We start from the raw sequence: 20,483 nt of genomic DNA on the forward strand, positions 1-20,483 counted from the left end.
GAAAAGAGTGTGGACCAAGGATTTTTTTTTGTCCAGTGAAGTTAGTCTTTAATATCAAGCTTATACAATAGAAAAAAAGGTTTTAAACAAAATAGAACTTAGAAAATTCTGTACTAATGTGCCCATAAGTGATTTATAAAGGTGTTAGTACAATAGCTATGCAAATACTACTGTTGGAGGAAGCTATGATGGGTAAAAAGGACCTCTTTGTATTATTTTTGAAGTTTCTTTTGATATTGTAATTACTTCAAAAAGTTTAAGTACAAATGTAACCACTAGAAAAAAATAAACCTCTGTGTATATTAAAATAAATACATAAATAAGCAAGTAATTATAAAAAGCACATCTTGTAGACAAGGAAGCATAAATATAACATAATATATATATAATGATGTTATGACTAAATTGAAGCAAGCATATCAGTAATATCAACAAAGATGAATGGGCTTAATTTGTCCAGTAAATATTTTCAATTTGACTCACAAAATAAAACCCAATCATATGCTGCATGTAAGAGACCATGGAAAACAAAATGATTCAGAAAAGCCAAAAATAAAAGAAGGGGAAAATATACCAGGGAAATGGAAACAATAAGAAATCAGGGGTAGTGATTCTAATATTAGACAAAGTAGAATTGAAGCCAAAAAGCACTCAATGTGAAAAAGAAGGGCACTATCAACTCTAAAATACTTAAAAATGAATCAAATAACAAAGCAATCAGTTTTATGAAGCAGAAAACACAAGAGATGCATAGAGGCATGGATTTAAAAAAACACTAATGACAGGAGACTTTAATGTACCATTCTCAATGCAAGACAGATCAAGTTGGCAAAAAATAAGTAATAGCATAGAGGATCTACATAATATAATTAATAATGTTGATCTTATGCATTACGAACTAATGAAACCATCACAAAATTGACAATACATTAGGTCACCAAAAGGGATCAGTAACTTTTTTTTTGCTCACTTGTTTGTTTTGTTGATTAGGTTTCAGTTAAAGATGAGAGCATATGGTATTTGTCTTTCACTGTCTGGCTTACTTCACTTAGCATAATGTTCTCCAGTTCCATGCATGCTGTCACAGAGGGTAGGAGCTCCTTCTTTCTTTCTGTTGCATAGTATTCCATTGTGTAAACATACTCTCTATAAGTGGAACCTAATCTACAAAACAAACAAGCAAGTAAAATATATCCAGAGACACTGAAATTAAGAACAAACTGACAATAACCAGAGGGGAGGTGGGAGGGGATAATGCGGGCAAAGGGGGAAAGGGTTTCCAGGAACATGTACAAAGGACACATGGACAAAACCAAAGAGGGGTAGGATCAAGGGTGTGGAGTGGGGATGGCTGGGGGGGAGTGGTGGGCGGAAAGGGAGACCACTGTACTTGAACAACAATAAAAAAATCACTAACTTCCATAAAGCACAAATATTATAAACAACAGTGTCTTATCATAATGCAATAACACTAGAAAGTACTAACAAAATTTTAAAAGGCCATCTACCTTGAATTTTTTAAACTTTCAATTAAACAGCTCTTGGTTGAAAGGAAAAATAAAAAGTGAAAGTAGCATATCTAAAACAAGTAACAATAATGTAAACATATCAGAATCTATGGGGTGCATTTAGAGCCATGATCAGAGGAAATGATCAGAGGCATTAAACACTGTTAGCAGTAGAAAGGAAAGACTGAAAACAAATTTATGAAATACCAAGTTCAGCCACGGCTGGTGTGGTTCAGTGGGTTGAGAACAGAAGGGTCACTGGTTCAATTACAGGTCAGGCCAGGTTCCCAGTTGAGGGCAACTGATCAATGTATCTCTCACACATTGATGTTTCCCTCTTTTTCTCCCTCCCTTCCGCTCTCTCTAAAAAAATTAAATAAAATCACCGTAGCTGGTGTGGCTCAGTGGATTGAACGCAGGCTGTGAACCAAAGGGTCACCAGTTCAATTCCCAGTCAGGGCACATGGCTGGGTTGCAGGCCAGATCCCCAGTTGGGGGAACATGAGGGGCAACACACATTGATGTTTCTCTCCCTTTCTTTCTCCTTCCCTTCCCCTCTCTCTAAAAATAATAAAATCTTTTTAAAAATTAAATATTTTTTAAAATACCAAGTTCAAAAAACTGAAAAATTGCACAGCAATGTGAATATACCCTAAACTGTACACTCAAAAATGGTTAAGATGGCCCTGGCTGGTGTGGCTCAGTGAATTGAGTGCCTGACTGTGAACTGAGGGTTGTCAGTTTGAGTCCCAGTTCAGTGAATATGCCTGGGTTGTGGGCCAGGTTCCCAGTAGGAGTCATGAGAGAGGCAACCACACATTGATTTTTCTCTCCCTTTCTTTCTCCCTCTCTTCCTCTTTGTCTAAAAATAAATAAAATCTTTTTAAAAACATAGTTAACATGCTGAGTTTTGTGTTGTTTTTTACTACAATTTAAAAAAAAATATCCAGCCCTGGCTGGCGTAGCTCAGTGGATTGAGCGCGGGCTGGGAACCAAAGTGTCCCAGGTTCGATCCCCAGCCAGGGTACATTCCTGGGTTGCAGGCCATAACCCCCAGCAACCGCACATTGATGTTTCTCTCTCTCTCTTTCTCTCTCTCTCTCTCTCTCTCTCCCTCCCTCCCTCCCTTCCCTCTCTAAAAATAAATAAATAAAATCTTTAAAAAAATATCCAAGAAGATCTGAGTGAAGGACTTCACAAAAAAAAAAAACTAGGGAAAGCACAACAAAGTAATTGAAAGAGAACACAAGACATGAACTAATAGAGATAAAAGTAGAAATTAATGAAATTGAAAATAGAAAAATAATAGACTTAACTTATGAGTCAAAATCCTCTTTTTTTTAAAGACGAACAATACAGACAAACAACTAGCTAAATTGATCAAAACAAAATAGACAAAGAAAAATATACAAAAGAAATAATGGGAAATAACAATTCAGGAAAAATTTAAGACAATAATAAAAAACTGCAGACCTCTATTCAAATAAATTTCAAAATCTACATAATAGGGATAACTCCCTTAGGAAAGTAAAAATTAGCAAAAATAACTCCATTAGCAATAGAAAAATTAAAGGAACTAATTTTCATGGAAGAAATAGAGGCAATTATTAAGAAACTCCCCACAAAACATTACAAACCCCAGGTGGTTTCACAGGGGTTTCCACCACACTTCAAAGACCACAGAGTCTCAATGTTTTATAAAATACCCCAGTGCACTGAATGGAAGAAAATATCCTAGTTATTTTTACTTAGTAAGTACTGTATAACATTAATAACTAAACCTGATAAAGGTAGTACAAAAATTGAAAACATAGACCAATATCTCCTTTGGATATTCATACAAAAGTCTAAATAAAACATTACCAGCATCCAATCACATAAAAAAATAATACATTATAACCAAGTAGGATTTATTCCAAGAATACAAGGTTGTTTCACTATTAATAATATATATTGCAAATAATAATAGTAAAATTCTTAACCTATTAACATAGTATATATTAATATATATGATTATCATAATAAATCCTGAAAAGCTTTAAATGAAATACCTGATTTTAAAAAACACTCAATAAAGTAAGAATCAAGGTTTATATTATCATAATAAATTATATATACTTCAGTCCTAAAACCAGAATCTTAGTTGGAAATCACTACAAATGTTTCCACTAAGATGAACAATAGGCAAGTGTCTTCTATCTACTTCCACCTACCACTAAACTTAATACTATAGGTTTTAGTCAATGAAATTATACAAGAGAAATACATCAGTGGCACAAGAATTGGACAAGAAGTAACTATCTATATTTACAAGTGATATGAGAATATACCTTTAAAATCTTAGAGCCGAGGTCAGCAAACTATGAAGCACGGATCAAATTTAGCCCACTACCTATTTTTGCATTTTTAAGTGGTTGTGTTACCAGACAGGGAGCAGCCGGAATTAGGTCTGCCTCAGACCAGCCTGTACTGTGTGGGTTCTTGACTTTATGTAGGAAAGATTTCACAATATGAGTCCATATGATTTTGAGAGTATGTTTATTAAGGCTGGGGACAGTGAAACAAAGGAATGATTCAAACAGGAGAGAGCTTAGGTGGATGTCTTGCAGCTTTTCAAGGCCAGGCAGGTTCACACAGGTTTCGGGCAGACAGAAGAAAATTTGTGGAGTGGTGGGAATGCCTGGCATGCCTTTATTCAAGGGCAGGGCGATCCATGCATGCCGCAAGCTGCATGTCACACTGGCAGGGAGTCCCAACTCCTTTATATACTAAATGCGCACAACGCCAGCAAGGTGCCAAGATATTGTATAATAAAGCATGATTCTGCACAGCAGGCCCATTTTCAAGGTTATGGGAATTCTCCTATCCGGCCCACTCTCAAGGTTACGGGAATACTGCTTCCCTTGGTTGCCTTGACATCCAGGTGAGGGAGCCTGACTGACTCCATTTTCCCTACAGTGGGGCTGCTTTTAGCTCACTGGTAAGTCAGAGAAAAGGGAGGCTTAGAAACAGGATCTGAGAGAAGCCCTGGTTGACCTGCCACCGCCCACTGCTCCCCTGGCTGCAAGTCTCCTGGGGATCCTTAGAGTTTAGGAGGAAGTAAAAAGTTCATGATGAGGAAGGAGAATGGGTAAGCTCTAGAGCCACCCATACTGAGTCTTTTTCCTGAGGGCTTTTAATCTTTTTTTCTGTGGGTGAGAATCTTAGGGAAGGGTTTCAGCTGAATATTCATTAGCTTTCCAGGTGCATTTTTAATATGCTGATGCATCAAATGAGCACATAGAGGGGTTTGGTCTGGGATAGTTTTACTTTTATCTTGGGTCTGCTTGGCATTTAGTGGGGTTTTTTGTTACTCGTTCCCTTGACTCCATCTGTCCTTGGGTTTAGCTGACACGAATGGCATTAACTGGGTCTCTGTTCTCTATTTTCCCAGACATGAGTGATTTAAGCTATGCATTCTCTGGTTAAGGAGGAGAGGTATGAACCACTTGCTTTCAAGTATCTTTCATTAGGGGAGATAAGGTCTTAAGATTCACCAGCTGGCCGTAAGTTTCTCAAACTGTTTGGCCTTGTTTAATTTTCTTCTCAATTTCCCCATTCCACTTGCCCAGGAAATTTCCTAGCTTCCTACTATCCTGGCACAGTTGGAAATTTTTAAAAGAAAATAATAATTTGTGAAATGTTCCTAGAGAGAAGATGGTGGCCAAGTAGATGGAAGCTGAGTCCATTTGCTCTTGCCCCCAACTCAGATACCTGACTGACCTTCTAAAAACTAAACTGAACATTCAACGGAATCTTACCTGATATGAAGTTTAGAAACCAGAGAGTACAGGAGACACTTCATAATGGGTGATAAGGAGATTTTACAGGTTGAAGGACAAATACCCAAAGCATTGCACCTGCAGCCATGGAGAGCCTAGTGAGAGGTCACAGTTTTGTGGCTCCCTCCCCTTGCAGGGCAGAGAGTCCCCAGACCCAGGCTGGGAGTGACTTGGATACACAAAGTCGGGGATATCCAGGCTACAGACACACACAGTGAGCAGCACACCCATAGCTACAGTGTCAAATTACAACAAGGAGAGTGCTGGTGGGGGCGGATTCTATCTGCACCTGGGTTGGGCCGATGAGGCAGGCAGCAGCCAGCCATTATTGTGAGAGATTTTTGGCTTTTTGGAGAGGTGGTGTGTACAGAAAGCCAGACAATGACTCAGTGCTTCAGTGGGAGTGCCTAGAGAGACTTATTAAAGGGAGAGCTGAGGCCTGCTGGGCAGGTACTACATGTGCAGCTGCCCTTCCAGCAAGGGGAAAGGATTGAGGGCACAGGCTGCTCCCACTGAGTGCAACTGGGCAGAGATCAGAAAGGTGCACAGCAAGGGGATTTCTCAGGCCCAGCCCAGTGTAGTTAGTTGGCAGGCTGGAGGCTGCACAGAGTAGAATTTTGGGATGGTGTCTGCTGCGAGTGTAGTGGGCTGGGAAATGGATGGGTAGGAATTGAGCACCTAAGATTATTTACAGCCAAACAGAGCCCCCTCCCCAGAAGAAATACAGCCCCTAGGAAGAGGAAGACACACCCAGCCACACCACGTGATGCAGGATCACAAAACAGGCAGGACAAGCTTAAGAACCCCCTGGCAGATTCATATCCACAAGATAAAGACAGAAAGAGAAATGCCTAAAGGGCCTATTTTGAACATGTCTCAGGGAGACAAAATACACTGGTTCCTAGGGCCCTATTCCACTGAGGCAAGCAAAGCAGGGAGATCAGCAATCAGTGCAGCAAGGGGGAATCAGGGCCCTACCCAGCCTCAGCTCACACACAGAGCTGCCATCAGCACCAAGCAAAAGAGAAGTGACCCTCTTACAGAGATCGGCTCCTCCCTTGAAACAGACAGTTAGTTAATCAGAAACTATACACTACTGGAAATAAGCTGAGATAGACCAAGATAGGTGATGCAAGGGCAGGGGGAAGACACCCACAATTTTCCCAGAAGACTGAACAGTGCCTCCCAGGGGTGATTCAGGGGCCTCACCCTCCTGATTGCAACAGAAGCCCCCTCTAGAGGCAGGTGAAGGTGATACAGGTGGTGCTGCCAGAATTTGGATAACCCACACCTGGACCTTGAGCTGATAAAAAGCCAGGAGAGGATCCAGAAAGAGAAAACAGAAGGCAAACAACCAAATTCTGCTGAGGTGACTCTAACCTCATTTTTCTTCAGAATTTGCATTATTTTTTCTTTCTTTTGCACCACCTTTTAATATTTCTTCTTTTGTTTAATTGTAATCCAACTAATTCACTATTTTATGTATTTTATTTTTAAAGATTTCACTTACTTATTTTTAGAGAGAGGAAGGAAAGGAGAACAAGAGGGAGAGAAACATCAATATGTGGTTACCTCTCATGCACCCCCTACTGGGGACCTGGCCCACAACCCAGGCATGTGCCCTGACTGGGAAACGAACCAGTGATCCTTTGGTTCACAGGCTGGCACTCAATCCACTGAGCCTCACCAGCCAGGACTATCTTTTATTCTCTATATTTACATTTTCATATTATTTTTATGTTATTTTTACTTCAAATCTCACATTGTAGTCTTCCCATGCCTTATTCCTTTGCCTTCTTCCTGCCCTTTCTTAAGTTTACTGTAACTTATTTTTCTTATTTTTAATGTAAAGGTTTTAAAACCTTTATATTCCCCCATGTGATGCTTTGTTCCCATTCCTTACTCCTAGTATTTCTCTTCCATCTATCCTCCTCAAATAATTCTTTCTTCCTCTAATCACCTCACATTTTTCCCCTTCATATAATATTTTTATTTTCTTACAGCCTTTATAAATTGTGGCTTGTTTGGCATGGATACTATGGTTATTGCTGTTCTTCTTCAACAGAATTCCTTTTTTTTAAAATTTTTTTCCAAATCTCATGGGTTACTCTCCCCATGTCTTACTCCATTTTGCCTTCCTTCTGCATTTGCTTATTTGAGTATGGAATTTCATTGTTTCCTAACTGGAAGAGAATGAAGAAACAAGGATTCAAAAAAAATGAGGAGAGGTTTAGGAACCTGTGGGACAACTTTAAACGTTCCAACATCTGAATCATAGGGGTGCCAGAAGAAGAAGAGGAAGGGCAAGAAATGAAATACTTATTTGAAAAAATAATGAAGGAGAACTTCCCCAATCTGGCAAAAGAAATAGACATACAAGTCCAGGAAGCTTAGAGAGTCCCAAAAAGTTGGACACAAAGAGGACCATGCCAAGACACATCATCATTAAGTTACCCAAGATTAAAGATAAGAAGAGAATCTTAAAAGCAGCCAGAGGAAAGGAGATAGTTACCTACAAAGGAGTTCCCATCAGACTATCAGCTGATTTCTCAAAAGAAACTTGCAGGCAAGAAGGGGCTGGAAAGGAGTATTCCAAGTCATGAAAGGCAAGGACCTACATCCAAGATTGCTCTATCCAGCAAAGCTCTCATTTAGAATGGATGGGCAGATAAAATGCTTCCCAAATAAGATAAAGTTAAAGGAGTTCATCATTACCAAGCCAGTATTATATGAAATGTTAAAAGGACTTATCTAAGAAAAAGATCAAAACTATGAAGAGTAAAATGACAACAAATTCACAATTATCAATAAGTGAACCTAAAAATACACACACACACACACACACACACACACACACACAAAACAAACTAAGCAAACAACCAGAACAGGAACAGAATCACAGAATTGGAGGTCACATGGAGGGTTATCAGTGGGGAGGGGGATGCAGGAGAACAGGGGAAACAGTACAGGGAATAAGAAGCATAGTTCATAGGTACAAAAATAGACAGGAGAATAGAATAGTACAGGAAATGCTTAAGCCAAAGAATTTATATGTACATGAACTAAAAGGGGGGATGTTGGAGGGAATGGGAGCTCTGGGATGAGAGGAATAAAAGGGAGAAAAAATGAGACAACTATAGTAGCATAATCAATAAAATATACTTAAAAAGTAAAATAAAAATAAAAAAGAACTCATAACAACTCAAAACCAGAAAGATAAACAATCCAATTTAAAAATGGGCTAAGGATTTGAATAGGTACTTCTCCAAGGAGGACATACAGAGGGCCCAGAGTCATGTGAAAGGATGCTCAGCATCACTAGCCATCAGAGAGATGCAAATTGAAACCACAGTGAGATACCACTTCACACCAGTCAGAATGGTCATCATAACCGAATCAACAAACAACAAGTGCTGGTGAGGTTGTGGAGAAAGGGAACCCTAGTAAAATGTTGGTGGGAATGCAGTCTGATGCAGCCACTGTAGAAAACAGTATGGAATTTCCTCAGAAAACTAAAAATGGAACTTCCTTTTGACCCAGCAATTCCTTTGCTGGAACTATACACTAAGAACCCTGAATTACCAGTTCAAAAGAACCTATGCACGCCAATGTTCATAGCAGCACAATTTACAATAGCCAAGTGCTGGAAGCAACCTAAGTGCCCATCAGTAAATGAGTGGATCTAAAAACGGTGGTACATTTACACAATGGAATTCTGTGCAGCTAAAAAAAGAAGGAGCTCCTACCCTTTGTGACAGCTTGCATGGATCTGGAGAGCGTCATGCTAAGTGAAATAAGCCAGACAGTGTGAGACAAATATCATGGTCTCACCTGTAAGTGGATACTAATCAACAAAACAAAGAAGCAAGCAAAATATAACCAGAGACATTGAAATAAAGAACAAACTGACAATAACCAGAGGGGAGGTGGGAGGGGATATTGGGGGACTTAGAGGGAAGGATTCTCAAGGAACATGTATAAAGGACACATGGACAAAGCCAAAGCAGGGTAGGATTTAGGGTGGGAGGTAGTGATGGCTGGGGTGGGGGGTAGTGGTGGGGGGAACTGGAGACAACTGTACTTGAACAATAATTAAAAACGCTACAACAATCTACACCATGTGGTACTGGACTAGCCATACAGAGCAATAAAATTAAAATTTCAAGCCCAGAAATAAATTATGAAAAAGAAGTCTATGATCAGTTGATTTTCAACAAGAGTGCCAAAATCATTCAATGAGAAAAGAATAATCTCCCCAACAAATGGTTCTTGGACAACCAGAAATCCACATGTAAAAGAATAAAGTTGTAACCCTATAGCATATATAAAAATTAACTAAAAATTCATTCACAAAGATATATGCACTCATATATTTATTGCAGCACCATTCCCAGTGGCCAACACATGGAAACAACCAAGGTATCTTTCAATAGATGATTGGATAAAGAAGATGTGGTACAAATAGACAATAGAATATACTTAGCTGTAAGAAAAATGAAATACTGCCATTTGCTACAACATGAATGGATCTTGAGATTATCATGCTAAGCGATGTAAGTCAGATGGAAAAAGTCAAGGATCATATCATTTCACTCATATGTGTCATATAAAACTGAAAGCAACAAATGGACTAACAAGAAAAACAAACTAACAAAAACTCATAGACACAAACAATGGTATGGTGGTTACCAGAAGGAAGGAAGGTAGAGGGAGGTAGTAAAGGACAAAGGGGGTCAAATATATGGTAACAGAAGATTTGACGTTTGCTGGTGAGCACACAACACAATATACAGGTAATGTATCATAGAATTGCATGCTTGAAACCTATATAATTTTATTAACAACTGTCACCCCAATAAACTTAATTAAAAATAGATTATAGACCTAAATGTATAAGCTAAACCTAAAAAAAAAAAAAAACTCAGACAAAAGCATAGGCATAAACCTTCATGACCTTGGATTTCGCAAAGTATTTTAGACTTGACACCAAAAGCACAAGCAACAAAAGCAAAAATAGATAATTTCTACTTTTTCAAAATTTAAAACTTTGTACGTCAAAGGACATCCTAAAGAAAGTAAAAAAACACACAGAATTAGAGAAAATATTTACAAATCATATATCTGATAAGGGACATCTACCTAAAATATATAAAGAATTCTTACAACTCTATAATATAAAGACAAATAATACAGTTAAAATGGACAAAATATCTGAGTCTACATTTCTCCAAAGAAGATATATAAATAGCCAATAAGAATGTAAAAATGTTCACATTGTCCTTAGTCACAGGAAGATTCAAATCAAAATGATGATGAGATACCAGTCCACATCCCCTAAGATTTCTAGAATCAAGAAGTCAGAAAATAGAAAGTGTTGGAGAAGATATGGAGAAATCAAAACCTTCATACACTGGTGGTAGGAACACAAATTGTACCATCACTGTGAAAAGCAGTCTGGCATTTCCTCAAAGGATTCAACATAGAGTTACCATGGGACCCAGGTATTACACTCCTGGGTTTAAACCCAAAAGAGTTCAAAGCATGTGTTCAAACAAAACCTTGTATACAAATATTTACAACAGCATTATCCAGAATAACCAAAAATTAGAAACAACCTGATGCAGACCCCAGCTCATGGGGTCTGCATCATTATGGATGAAATGAGACATTCACACAGATTACCAAATCTGGTGGAGGAAAAGGGACGGCATGGCTTTTCTCAAGGAAAGCAAAAGCCTCAGCCCTTGCTCCAATGAGCTTTTATTGTCTTACTGGGCACACTACAAGAAGGTCCTCATTAACTATGCACAGGCTCCCTTTAGGTGGTTACCTTTTACAGAAAACAAAGGAGCCAATGCTGCTAATCACATCACAGAAGAGGGATATTTGCAAATCAAAAGTCAAAAGTAGTTGGACTGGTTACACTCATCCTTGGAAGGTTTAGCATGGTTTTTAGGAAGTTGCTTTGTAGTAAATATCCTCAAATCAGGGTGAGGGAGTTTTAGCAAAAAGCAAGACTCATAGCAGCCTAGGTACATTGCAGGCCTGATTCCCCCAAGGAGAACCTATCCGTGGGCATGGGTCCTGTGCATCTCCGAGTGAGCGCTGGGCCCACACCATGCAGAGCAGTCTCCCACACAACCCAAATGTCCACCATTCTAATGACTGGATAAATAAAATGTTGTCTATTCATACAATGGAATATTACTCAGCTATGAAAAAGGAATGAAGTGACTAATTCATCCCACGGCATGAAAACAACACAGTAAGTGAAAGAAGCCAGACACAAAAATCCACATGTCATATGATTCCATTTATATCAGATGTCCAAAATAGGGAAATGTAGAGTCAGAAAGTAGATTAATGGTTGCTTAGAAAGATAATAGGACACAGGGATGTTGGCTAAAAGGTAGGAGCTTCTTTTGAGGTGACTAAAATATTTTAAATTTGTGGTTATGCTTGCACAACTCTGACTATACTAAAAATTATTGACTTGTACATGTTAAGTGAGCAAATTAGATGACATGTGAATTATATATCAATAAAACTGTTTTAAAAAACAAGCGTAAAGCAGTGATAGCAATGATGAACGATCACATAGAAAAAATTAAAAGGATTTGAAGAGGCAATTCCCAGAAGAGGAAATACAAATGGCCGATGCACAAGACATGATGTTGACCTCATTAGTCATCAGGGAAATGTAAAACACAGCAGAGATACCTTTTTATTTAACTACAAGAGATTGGCAAGAATTATGAGAGAATATGGCATATGATGATTGAAATAATGTAAAAAATAGTCTTTTCACAAATTGCTGACTAGAATTTATTTTGCAAGTTGCATATAATGCCTACATCCACTACATTTAAAATACTCACACTCTTTGAATTCCTAAGCCCTCTTGTAAGATTCCATCTCAAGAAAATAATGTATGACTATACTTAAGAGAATGTTTACTGCAGCATTGTCATGACAAAAGAAAGATTAGTCGGAAACGGAGAGATGTCTATGATTCTTTGTTAATTGCAAAAAGCAACTGTCAGAGTATTGGTCCCATTTGATCCCATTTTTATAGAATCGAAAGGCAACACATGTATACATGTATATATGTATGTTTTATTATATATGTACATGTATACATATATACACAAATATTTTTTTTCCAGGAAATCCATGTGGAAGAATATATAACAAGCTGTTAAATATATTGGGGAGGGTGGGGCACAGATAATTATGGATTTTGCTTTTTTGTGCACATTTTTCTATTATTTTCCTAGTTTTAATAAGAGATTATTTTTGAAATTTGATGGATAGACATTTTTAATCAAGAAGGAGTGGGTGGAAAAATTAGAGAAGGGAATAATGATTTTCAGTCATTTCTGTGTGCACTCCTTTTACAGACAATGCGGCGGCTCCAGGAGACGCGTCTATGCGGGGGATTACAGTAACCTGGTTGTCGGTGATGAGTCAGAGTGCGCGGTGCTGATGCTGCTGCCATTTCATCACCTCTGTGAGCACAGCATCCATCCCTCTGCTCTCCCTGCGCCTAGGCCTACCTGGTCTGGAGCTTCCTCAAGCGATGTGCTCGCAACACATCTAGATCCGGACCGAGCCGTACTCTGTGAGGCCTTGGCGGGACGACCCCTCTTGCGGCACAGGGCCAGGGATAAGACCTGCGGAGCCCGGGCCATGGAGGCCATCTGGCTGTACCAGTTTCGGCTCATTGTCATCGGGGATTCCACAGTGGGCAAGTCGTGTCTGATCCGCCGCTTCACTGAGGGCCGCTTTGCCCAGGTTTCAGACCCCACTGTGGGGGTGGATTTTTTCTCGCGTCTGGTGGAGATTGAACCAGGAAAACGCATCAAGCTCCAGATCTGGGATACTGCGGGTCAAGAGAGGTTCAGGTGGGAACACAGTCCGGGCCCACAAGCGGTGGGAGGGTCTTCAGAGCTTTACACAGCCCCTGGGGAAAGAGGACTTCCTGGTCTTGGTCGCGGCCCGCTCGCTCGTAGGGGTACCGAAGGTCTGGGGGTTTCTGCTTAAGCACACCTTCCTCTAGCTGGGAGTTCTGTGCAGGGAAAGAAGCGCCCTAGCAGGAAAGGCCAGTCAGTAATACAGATTGTTTGCACCACAACTCCACCATCCTGCCCCTTGGTGGCTAACAAGCCAGTAGGAATTGATCACTGTAATTCATCAATCTCAGTCCCTACACTACATACTTTTTTAAATGTGACCAGGTCATCCCAACATATATAGACATATATGATGTAAAGATAGACATAAGTACCGATATAGGTGTATTGTTATATATAGATATATACATATATATGAAATAGATGATGATTGATTCCCTCTTGCAATCAGCACACATTCAGTGAGCACCCACTCCATTTCACACATCGGGCTTGTTTCTGAAGAAATTTACACAAGGGGGTGTCATGTAAACAAAACAGATACAGGCCCATCCATCTTAAAACTTCTGTGCTAGCATAGTGGAGGGGGTGGGGAATAGATTATCAGCAATTACACAACAGAGTCTTCTTTATGTTGGTATGCCCACTCCCTACTATAAATCTTAGCACAAATGTATAATCAATTAACAGGTTTAATTTTATTGTACAGTCCTTAGTTTTTCCTTTGTAATATGTATCATTTGTAAATATATGTGTAATATATACAGAGGGAGGAAAGACTACCTGGAGAATATGAGGCCTGATGAGTATGACAGAAAAAGCGCCCAGGGAGAGGAAGCAGCCTATGCATAAACACAGAAGTGACAGAGAGCAATGTACACAGAAAGCTTTGAGAGCGCAACTTGAACTAAAGTCACATAGAGCATCAGGAACTAGATCAAAAAGGCCTCAATAGCCCATGTTTACGATCATTTATTCATCTATTGAACATTAATTGAGCATAGAAGATACTGGTTAGGTAGTTGAAGAGGGATAGGGAGAAAAGATAACTACAGACTGAAGCTGTCTCCAAATCCCCACTTCCACAAACACTACTGGCAAATATCCTTGTATTGGTTCACTTTGAACTGGTGAATGCATTTCTCATAAGTGAAGAAAGGTGTTTTTTATATTTATTGGAATATCTGTATGAATAGCCTTTTCATATCCACTGCTTATTATTATTGGGTGATAGCAATTTGTTAGAGGTTTTTTTTTTTTTAGATTAGCAATATTTACCCTTTTTCTGCCATGCATGGTATACAATATTTTCCTAGTTTGTCATTTGTCTGAACTTTATTCAAGAATTTTTTTTTTATCCTCACCTGAGGACATGCTCATTGATATGTTTTTTAGAGAGAGGAGAAGGGAGAGAGAAAGAGGGACAGAAACATCCATGTGAGAGAGAAATATTGGTTGCTTTCGCAAGCATCCCAACCAGGGACAGAACCTGCAATCCAGGCATGTGCCCTGACCGGGAGGAATCGAACCTGCAGCCCTTGGGTTTTTGGAATGATGCCCAACCAACTGAGCCACACCAGCCAGGGCAAAAAAAGTTTTCAATATGCTGAAGGTTTTAATTTCTATACAGCTTTATGTTGTGCTTAAAAGGCGTTCTGTTACTTTCTAAATACTTTGTTATTTTCTAATACTGATGTAATAATGTATTTTAGAGTTTTGAAAGGGATCTACAGCTTTCTTATTGATGTCTTGAACCAAGCTGTTCACAAATCAACACTTTTGATCATGTATCCATGAATCTTCAAACATAAGGGAATTACAACTGTTTTCATTCCCTAGGGCTGGTTTGGCTGGTTCTAGAGACTTGAACCAGTTTGCTCTTCCCATCATCTAGTCTGGACTTTAACGCTCTGGAGAATGTTTATTCTGTTACCATTAAGCCATTTGCCATAAGCCTTAACTATTCAGTCCTCATTTTTATCTTCTTCATCCAAGAACACAGAAAACCTAAAAATAGGTATAGATAAAAAAGCCCAATAGTCTAAAGCAACTGGTTGTAGAAGCAATAATCCTAAACTCTAAAATACTTGAAGCAATGTACTATAATGTATATTGATAATGAGATTCCTCAAATCAAGAGATTAAAAAGCTGAAGTTTGACCCTGGCTGGTGTGGCTCAGTGGGTTGAGTACTGGCCTGCAAACCAAAAGGTCACCGGTTCCATTCTCTGCCAGAGCACATGCCTGGGTTGCCGGCCAAGCCGTGCAAAAGGAACCAATTTCTCTCGTACATTGATGTTTCTCTCCCTCTCTTTCTCCCTCCCTTCCCCCTCTCTAAAAATAAAATATAATCTTTAAAAAGATGAGATTTCTTCTGTTTAAGAAGTATAGCAAATTTAACCCCTGGCTGGCATAGCTCAGTGGATTGAGTGCGGACTGGGAACCAAAGTGTCCCAGGTTCGATTCCCAGCCAGGGTACATTCCTGGGTTGCAGGCCATAACCCCCAGCAACCACACATTGATGTCTGTCTGTCTCTCTCTCTCTCTCCCCCCCCTCCCTTCCTTCTCTAAAAATAAATAAATAAAACCTTTTAAAAAAGTATAGCAAATTTATATATATTTTAAAATATTGTAATTAGAAATATTCTAATTATAATGCTTTAAATAAATCATGTCATTTTAAGAGGAAGCTTTGGAGATTTAGGCAGTCTTGCCCAGCTGATGGCTCCTTATTCAGCCTCTCTAAAATGTGACAGGAAAAATGGCTGATAGGCACTTTGCTCAAGGCCTTTGCAGGCCATCTCTCTTTTTCCTATTCCCAATGGCCTAAAAAATAAAAATAAAATTGTGTTTCTCCTCACAGAAAACATTGAGGACCCCCTGTTAGGTTAAAATAATGGAATAATAGAAAGAGAAACATGTGGGTGATAATTGGGAAATGGAGTGTACTGCAATATACCTATATACTTATAAGCATTTTCTGTCAACAGCCATAAATTAATTTTTAAAGATTTTATTTACTTATTTTTAGACAGAAGGGAAGGGAGGGAGAAAGAGAGGGAGAGAAACATCGATGTGTGGTTGCCCATCACATGCCCCGCATCACAGAACCTGGCCCACTACCCAGGTATGTGCCCCAACTGTGAATTGAACTGACAACCCTCTGGTGTGCAGGCCAGCACACAATCCACTGAGCCATACCAGTCAGGACAAATTTATCTTTTTAAAAATTGTGTTTCAGCCCTGGCTGGTGTGGCTCAGTGGATTGAGCACTGGCCTGCACACCAGAGGGTTGTCAGTTCAATTCCAGTCAGGGCACATGCCTGGGTCGCAGACCAGGTCCCCAGTAGGGGTCATGTGAGAGACAACCACACATTGATGTTTCTCTCCCTCTCTTTCTCCCTCCTTTCCCCTATCTCTAAAAATACTCTTTTAAAAATTGTATTTCAACTGCTAGAATTTATAATGAGCCCTCCAAGTCACAGAACACTTTGGCATTCATTATTTCATTTTGCCTCAAGATAACCTGTGACTTGGGTATCTTATTTTGCAGAACTGGAAGTCTCCTTTAGTTATTCAGTTGTTGGGGTGGGAGAGTTAGCTGTGGTTCTACCTGAATCGAGGGAAAATGCCTCTAAGTACATGAGCATCATTTCTAGAAGATGTCATTTCAAAATTTTGTGCAATTGAAAATTCACATATCATGATGATTATGGGGTGACACTTGTATTCCATTGTTAAAAAAAAGAAAATCGTTTTTACTAAAGAACTGTGTCAGTAACTATAAATAGTAGAACACACTGAGTTCATTGAAGTACCTACAGGATTTTGGGCATGATCTTTATTCTTCTTTCTTTTGTTTTAGATCCATCACTCGAGCCTACTACAGGAACTCAGTAGGTGGTCTTCTCTTATTTGACATTACCAACCGCAGGTCCTTCCAGAATGTCCATGAGTGGTTAGAAGAGACCAAAGTACATGTTCAGCCCTACCAAATTGTATTTGTTCTGGTGGGTCACAAGTGTGACCTGGATACACAGAGGCAAGTGACTCGCCATGAGGCAGAGAAACTGGCTGCTGCGTACGGCATGAAGTACATTGAAACATCAGCCCGAGATGCCATTAATGTGGAGAAAGCCTTCACAGACCTGACGAAAGACATATATGAGCTGGTTAAAAGGGGGGATATTACAATCCAGGAGGGCTGGGAAGGGGTGAAGAGTGGATTTGTACCAAATGTGGTTCACTCTTCAGAAGAGGTTGTCAAATCAGAGAGGAGATGTTTGTGCTAGTCAGGCCTTTTTATTTTCAAAACATGCTCTCCCATCTGAACTTAAAAGTGATCGAAATGAATAGAATCCTTGTGTCACTGAAGAGAACTCAACCTTAATTTTGGATACCAAGTGAACCTCCTTCCCAAGGGGCACTCTGACAGGTTGTGGGCAGATGGACGGGGGAGCCTGGGTGCTGTGACTGAGGGACTACATTACTGGCATGGGCCAAGCACTGTTTTGTGGCCCATGCTGGGCAGTGACTGCTCCGTGTGCCCTTTATAAACCACATGTCAAGAGCCTGAGGTTTGGGGAGCCAGGCCCCAGAAAAATATACCCACAGACAAGACAACTATTTCTTGGTATTTCAGCTCATTCATTGGTCATGAACATAAAGACATATGTAAGGGGGAAAAGAGTACATCATTGGGAAGAATTAGCAAAACTGAAAAACTGAGATTATCTTAATTCGTGAGATTATCCTGTACCAAGTATGTGTGCTAGATTTGGTTAAAGTGTACCAATTAGCTTCTAAACAGCTCATCTGTAAAATGAGGGGTATGGACCAGCTATTTACTAAGACCCTTTCAAGGCCTGGTGTTCTAGTAAAAATTGTGTGACTATGAAAAGAGAGGCTATTTGCACACTGTTATCATCACATTGGGGAAAATCTACACCCTTGTGACAGAATAACCAGCTGTGTGAAAGAAATTGTCCCATGCAAAATACCTTGTAAGTAAAAGAGAGAAACACTAACTCAAATGCTATAGCCTCTTTTCCCTCTGACTATGCCTGGGGTTTCACTGCATTGGCAACTACAATCTAGAAGTAAACAATGTGCCTGTTTCTTCAGGTCATGGCAACAACACAGGGATTGCCTCTGAAAACAGAGGCACTCACTCACCAATCCTGTACTGAGTACCTTCTCAACAGGAGGCGCTATAACTCTTACGAACACCTTACAGTCATTTGAATTACTTATTTAATCCTCATTAACAGGGCTGTGAGGTTTTCTCCATTTTACAAAAGTAAACTAAGAGGCAGGAGATTCACTTGGCCAAGGTGAAGGTCTCTTGACTCCTAGTTCTTGTTTCACTGCATTGTCTTGCTGTCAGATGAAGGAACTGTTATTAATTTGTTCACTTTGGAAGAGATATGGCTGTAAATAAATGTTCTTTACATGTTAGGATGTTTCCTTATTGATTACAACTCAACTATAATAATGCTGAGGGAACCTAGGGATCAATCAAAGGTAAAGACCATTCAGGTGTTATTGACGAGAAGGCTTTAAACAAGTGAATAATTGCACAACTGAAAACACCTTAGAACTGTGTATGCTAGAAGTGTTCTTATCACTGAAACACAGTGGACATATTATTGAAAGGAACCAAATACAGCAATGGGATGTGGGATGGGGATAAAATACTCACCTCACAATGACCTTGGCCACCAGTTTGCCATATACCTACACTAGGTTCCTGTCTGCCCTAGAAAGTAAGCTCTTAATTCTCAGGTGAACAGACAGATAATTGCATCAGAAAATTGGAATGGTTGGCTTGAGGTTCCGTTACCTTCTTGAACAGAGGTGATGCTTTAAATTATTTTTTGAATTGTAGCCAGTTCAGCTGGGCAAAAGCCATACTTTTCACAGTATGAAAATTCTGATTAGAGTCAGATTTCTCATATTCATTGTGATAGGAAAGCCTAAGAATGGTAAATTGCTTTGAGATATAGTGTTAAACTTCAGTATGAATGTGATTGGATTTGAAAATGTGGAAATTTACTTAAGTCAGAATAAAGAAGCCAAATCGTGAATATATGAAAACAAACCTTGAACCAACCTGCAGCATCAACTACAAATGAACCAACCATGATCTCTACTTATGTTTAACACAACCAGGCAGAGTAATTAAGTTGACAGTTTTGTGATTGTAGATGACAGATAAAAATTGCTTCTCGGCCTTTTGGCTAAGATCAAGTGTAGATGACAAATAAAAGATGGTAATTTGGGTTAATATGAAATTTATCAACTACTATACCTAATTATGTTTAAAAGATTCTGAAAGCAATATTATCCAGTGGATAGGTGAGAGTTGACTGGATTCTGTCAGTTCAAAAAAAAAAGATAAAAACAAAACTTCTCCAATTTTTTGACTAAAATACACTATATGTATACTTTTCCCATTCCTTGCATTTTTAGGCAGGTTTAAAAATACTCAGCATAGATCCAGCAAAGGTGGCTGAGCTTAATTGCTTAAACAAGTTCTAGAAACTTCAAAAATCATTTTAGTAGAATTCAGTGCTGTTGTCACTGCAATAAGTGGGTTTTAGAAAATAAGTGTGAAAAAAATCAGGTGTTAATACTAAGGATAAAGCTTTAGAAGCTATTTTACTACATAAGTAAAGAAAAGATTAACTTGTAACAAAGACTACAACTGCATGTTGGAATAGATTGTCTCATATTCCAAAATAAAATGTACTGTATACTTTTCCTCACTTTGTTGTGCACTATAATGAAATGTGAAAAAAAAAATGTTTTCTTTAGCTGTATGTGAATGAAAACATGCTTGTATTTAGTAAAATGGTTGATTATGTGACTGTGAGATTCCAAGTGTGTGTTGTAGCTGTTTCCAGAATCTGTCACTACAGCATAGCAACCACTACCCGGATATCAATTAGATGACATATACTATGCACCACAGTGTTTACTAGTATCTTAAAGCCAGAAAGAGAACGTGATTTTGGAAAATTGAATAACCATTACGTTGAAAGTCACAGAGAAGTCACTACTGCCTGGGACTTTCATGCCACTTTTGGAAAAAGTTGTTCTGTCAAGTCAAGGGTTTTAATTCTGACACCACGTAGCTGATATAACTATTGTCTTCCCTGCAAAGTCATCTTTTCTCCAGGCCAAATTGCCTCAGCTTTTTAAAGTCCTACTATGGTATGCTTTTTACCTCAGTATCAGTTG

At 39.1% G+C, this 20,483-nt stretch overlaps 1 protein-coding gene across 1 annotated transcript; it reads left to right on the forward strand.

Annotated features, from left to right (window-relative positions):
* Nucleotides 1-12,773: 12,773 nt before the first annotated feature.
* Nucleotides 12,774-20,115, forward strand: RAB39B (RAB39B, member RAS oncogene family). Its single transcript, XM_028523146.2, has 2 exons — nt 12,774-13,233; nt 17,107-20,115. The coding sequence occupies exons 1-2, from the start codon at nt 12,815-12,817 to the stop codon at nt 17,531-17,533; spliced, it is 846 nt and encodes a 281-aa protein (XP_028378947.1). The 5' UTR covers nt 12,774-12,814; the 3' UTR covers nt 17,534-20,115.
* The last annotated feature ends 368 nt before the right edge of the window (nt 20,116-20,483 follow it).

Source organism: Phyllostomus discolor, chromosome X (genome assembly GCF_004126475.2).
Source record: "Phyllostomus discolor isolate MPI-MPIP mPhyDis1 chromosome X, mPhyDis1.pri.v3, whole genome shotgun sequence".
NCBI lineage: Eukaryota > Metazoa > Chordata > Mammalia > Chiroptera > Phyllostomidae > Phyllostomus > Phyllostomus discolor.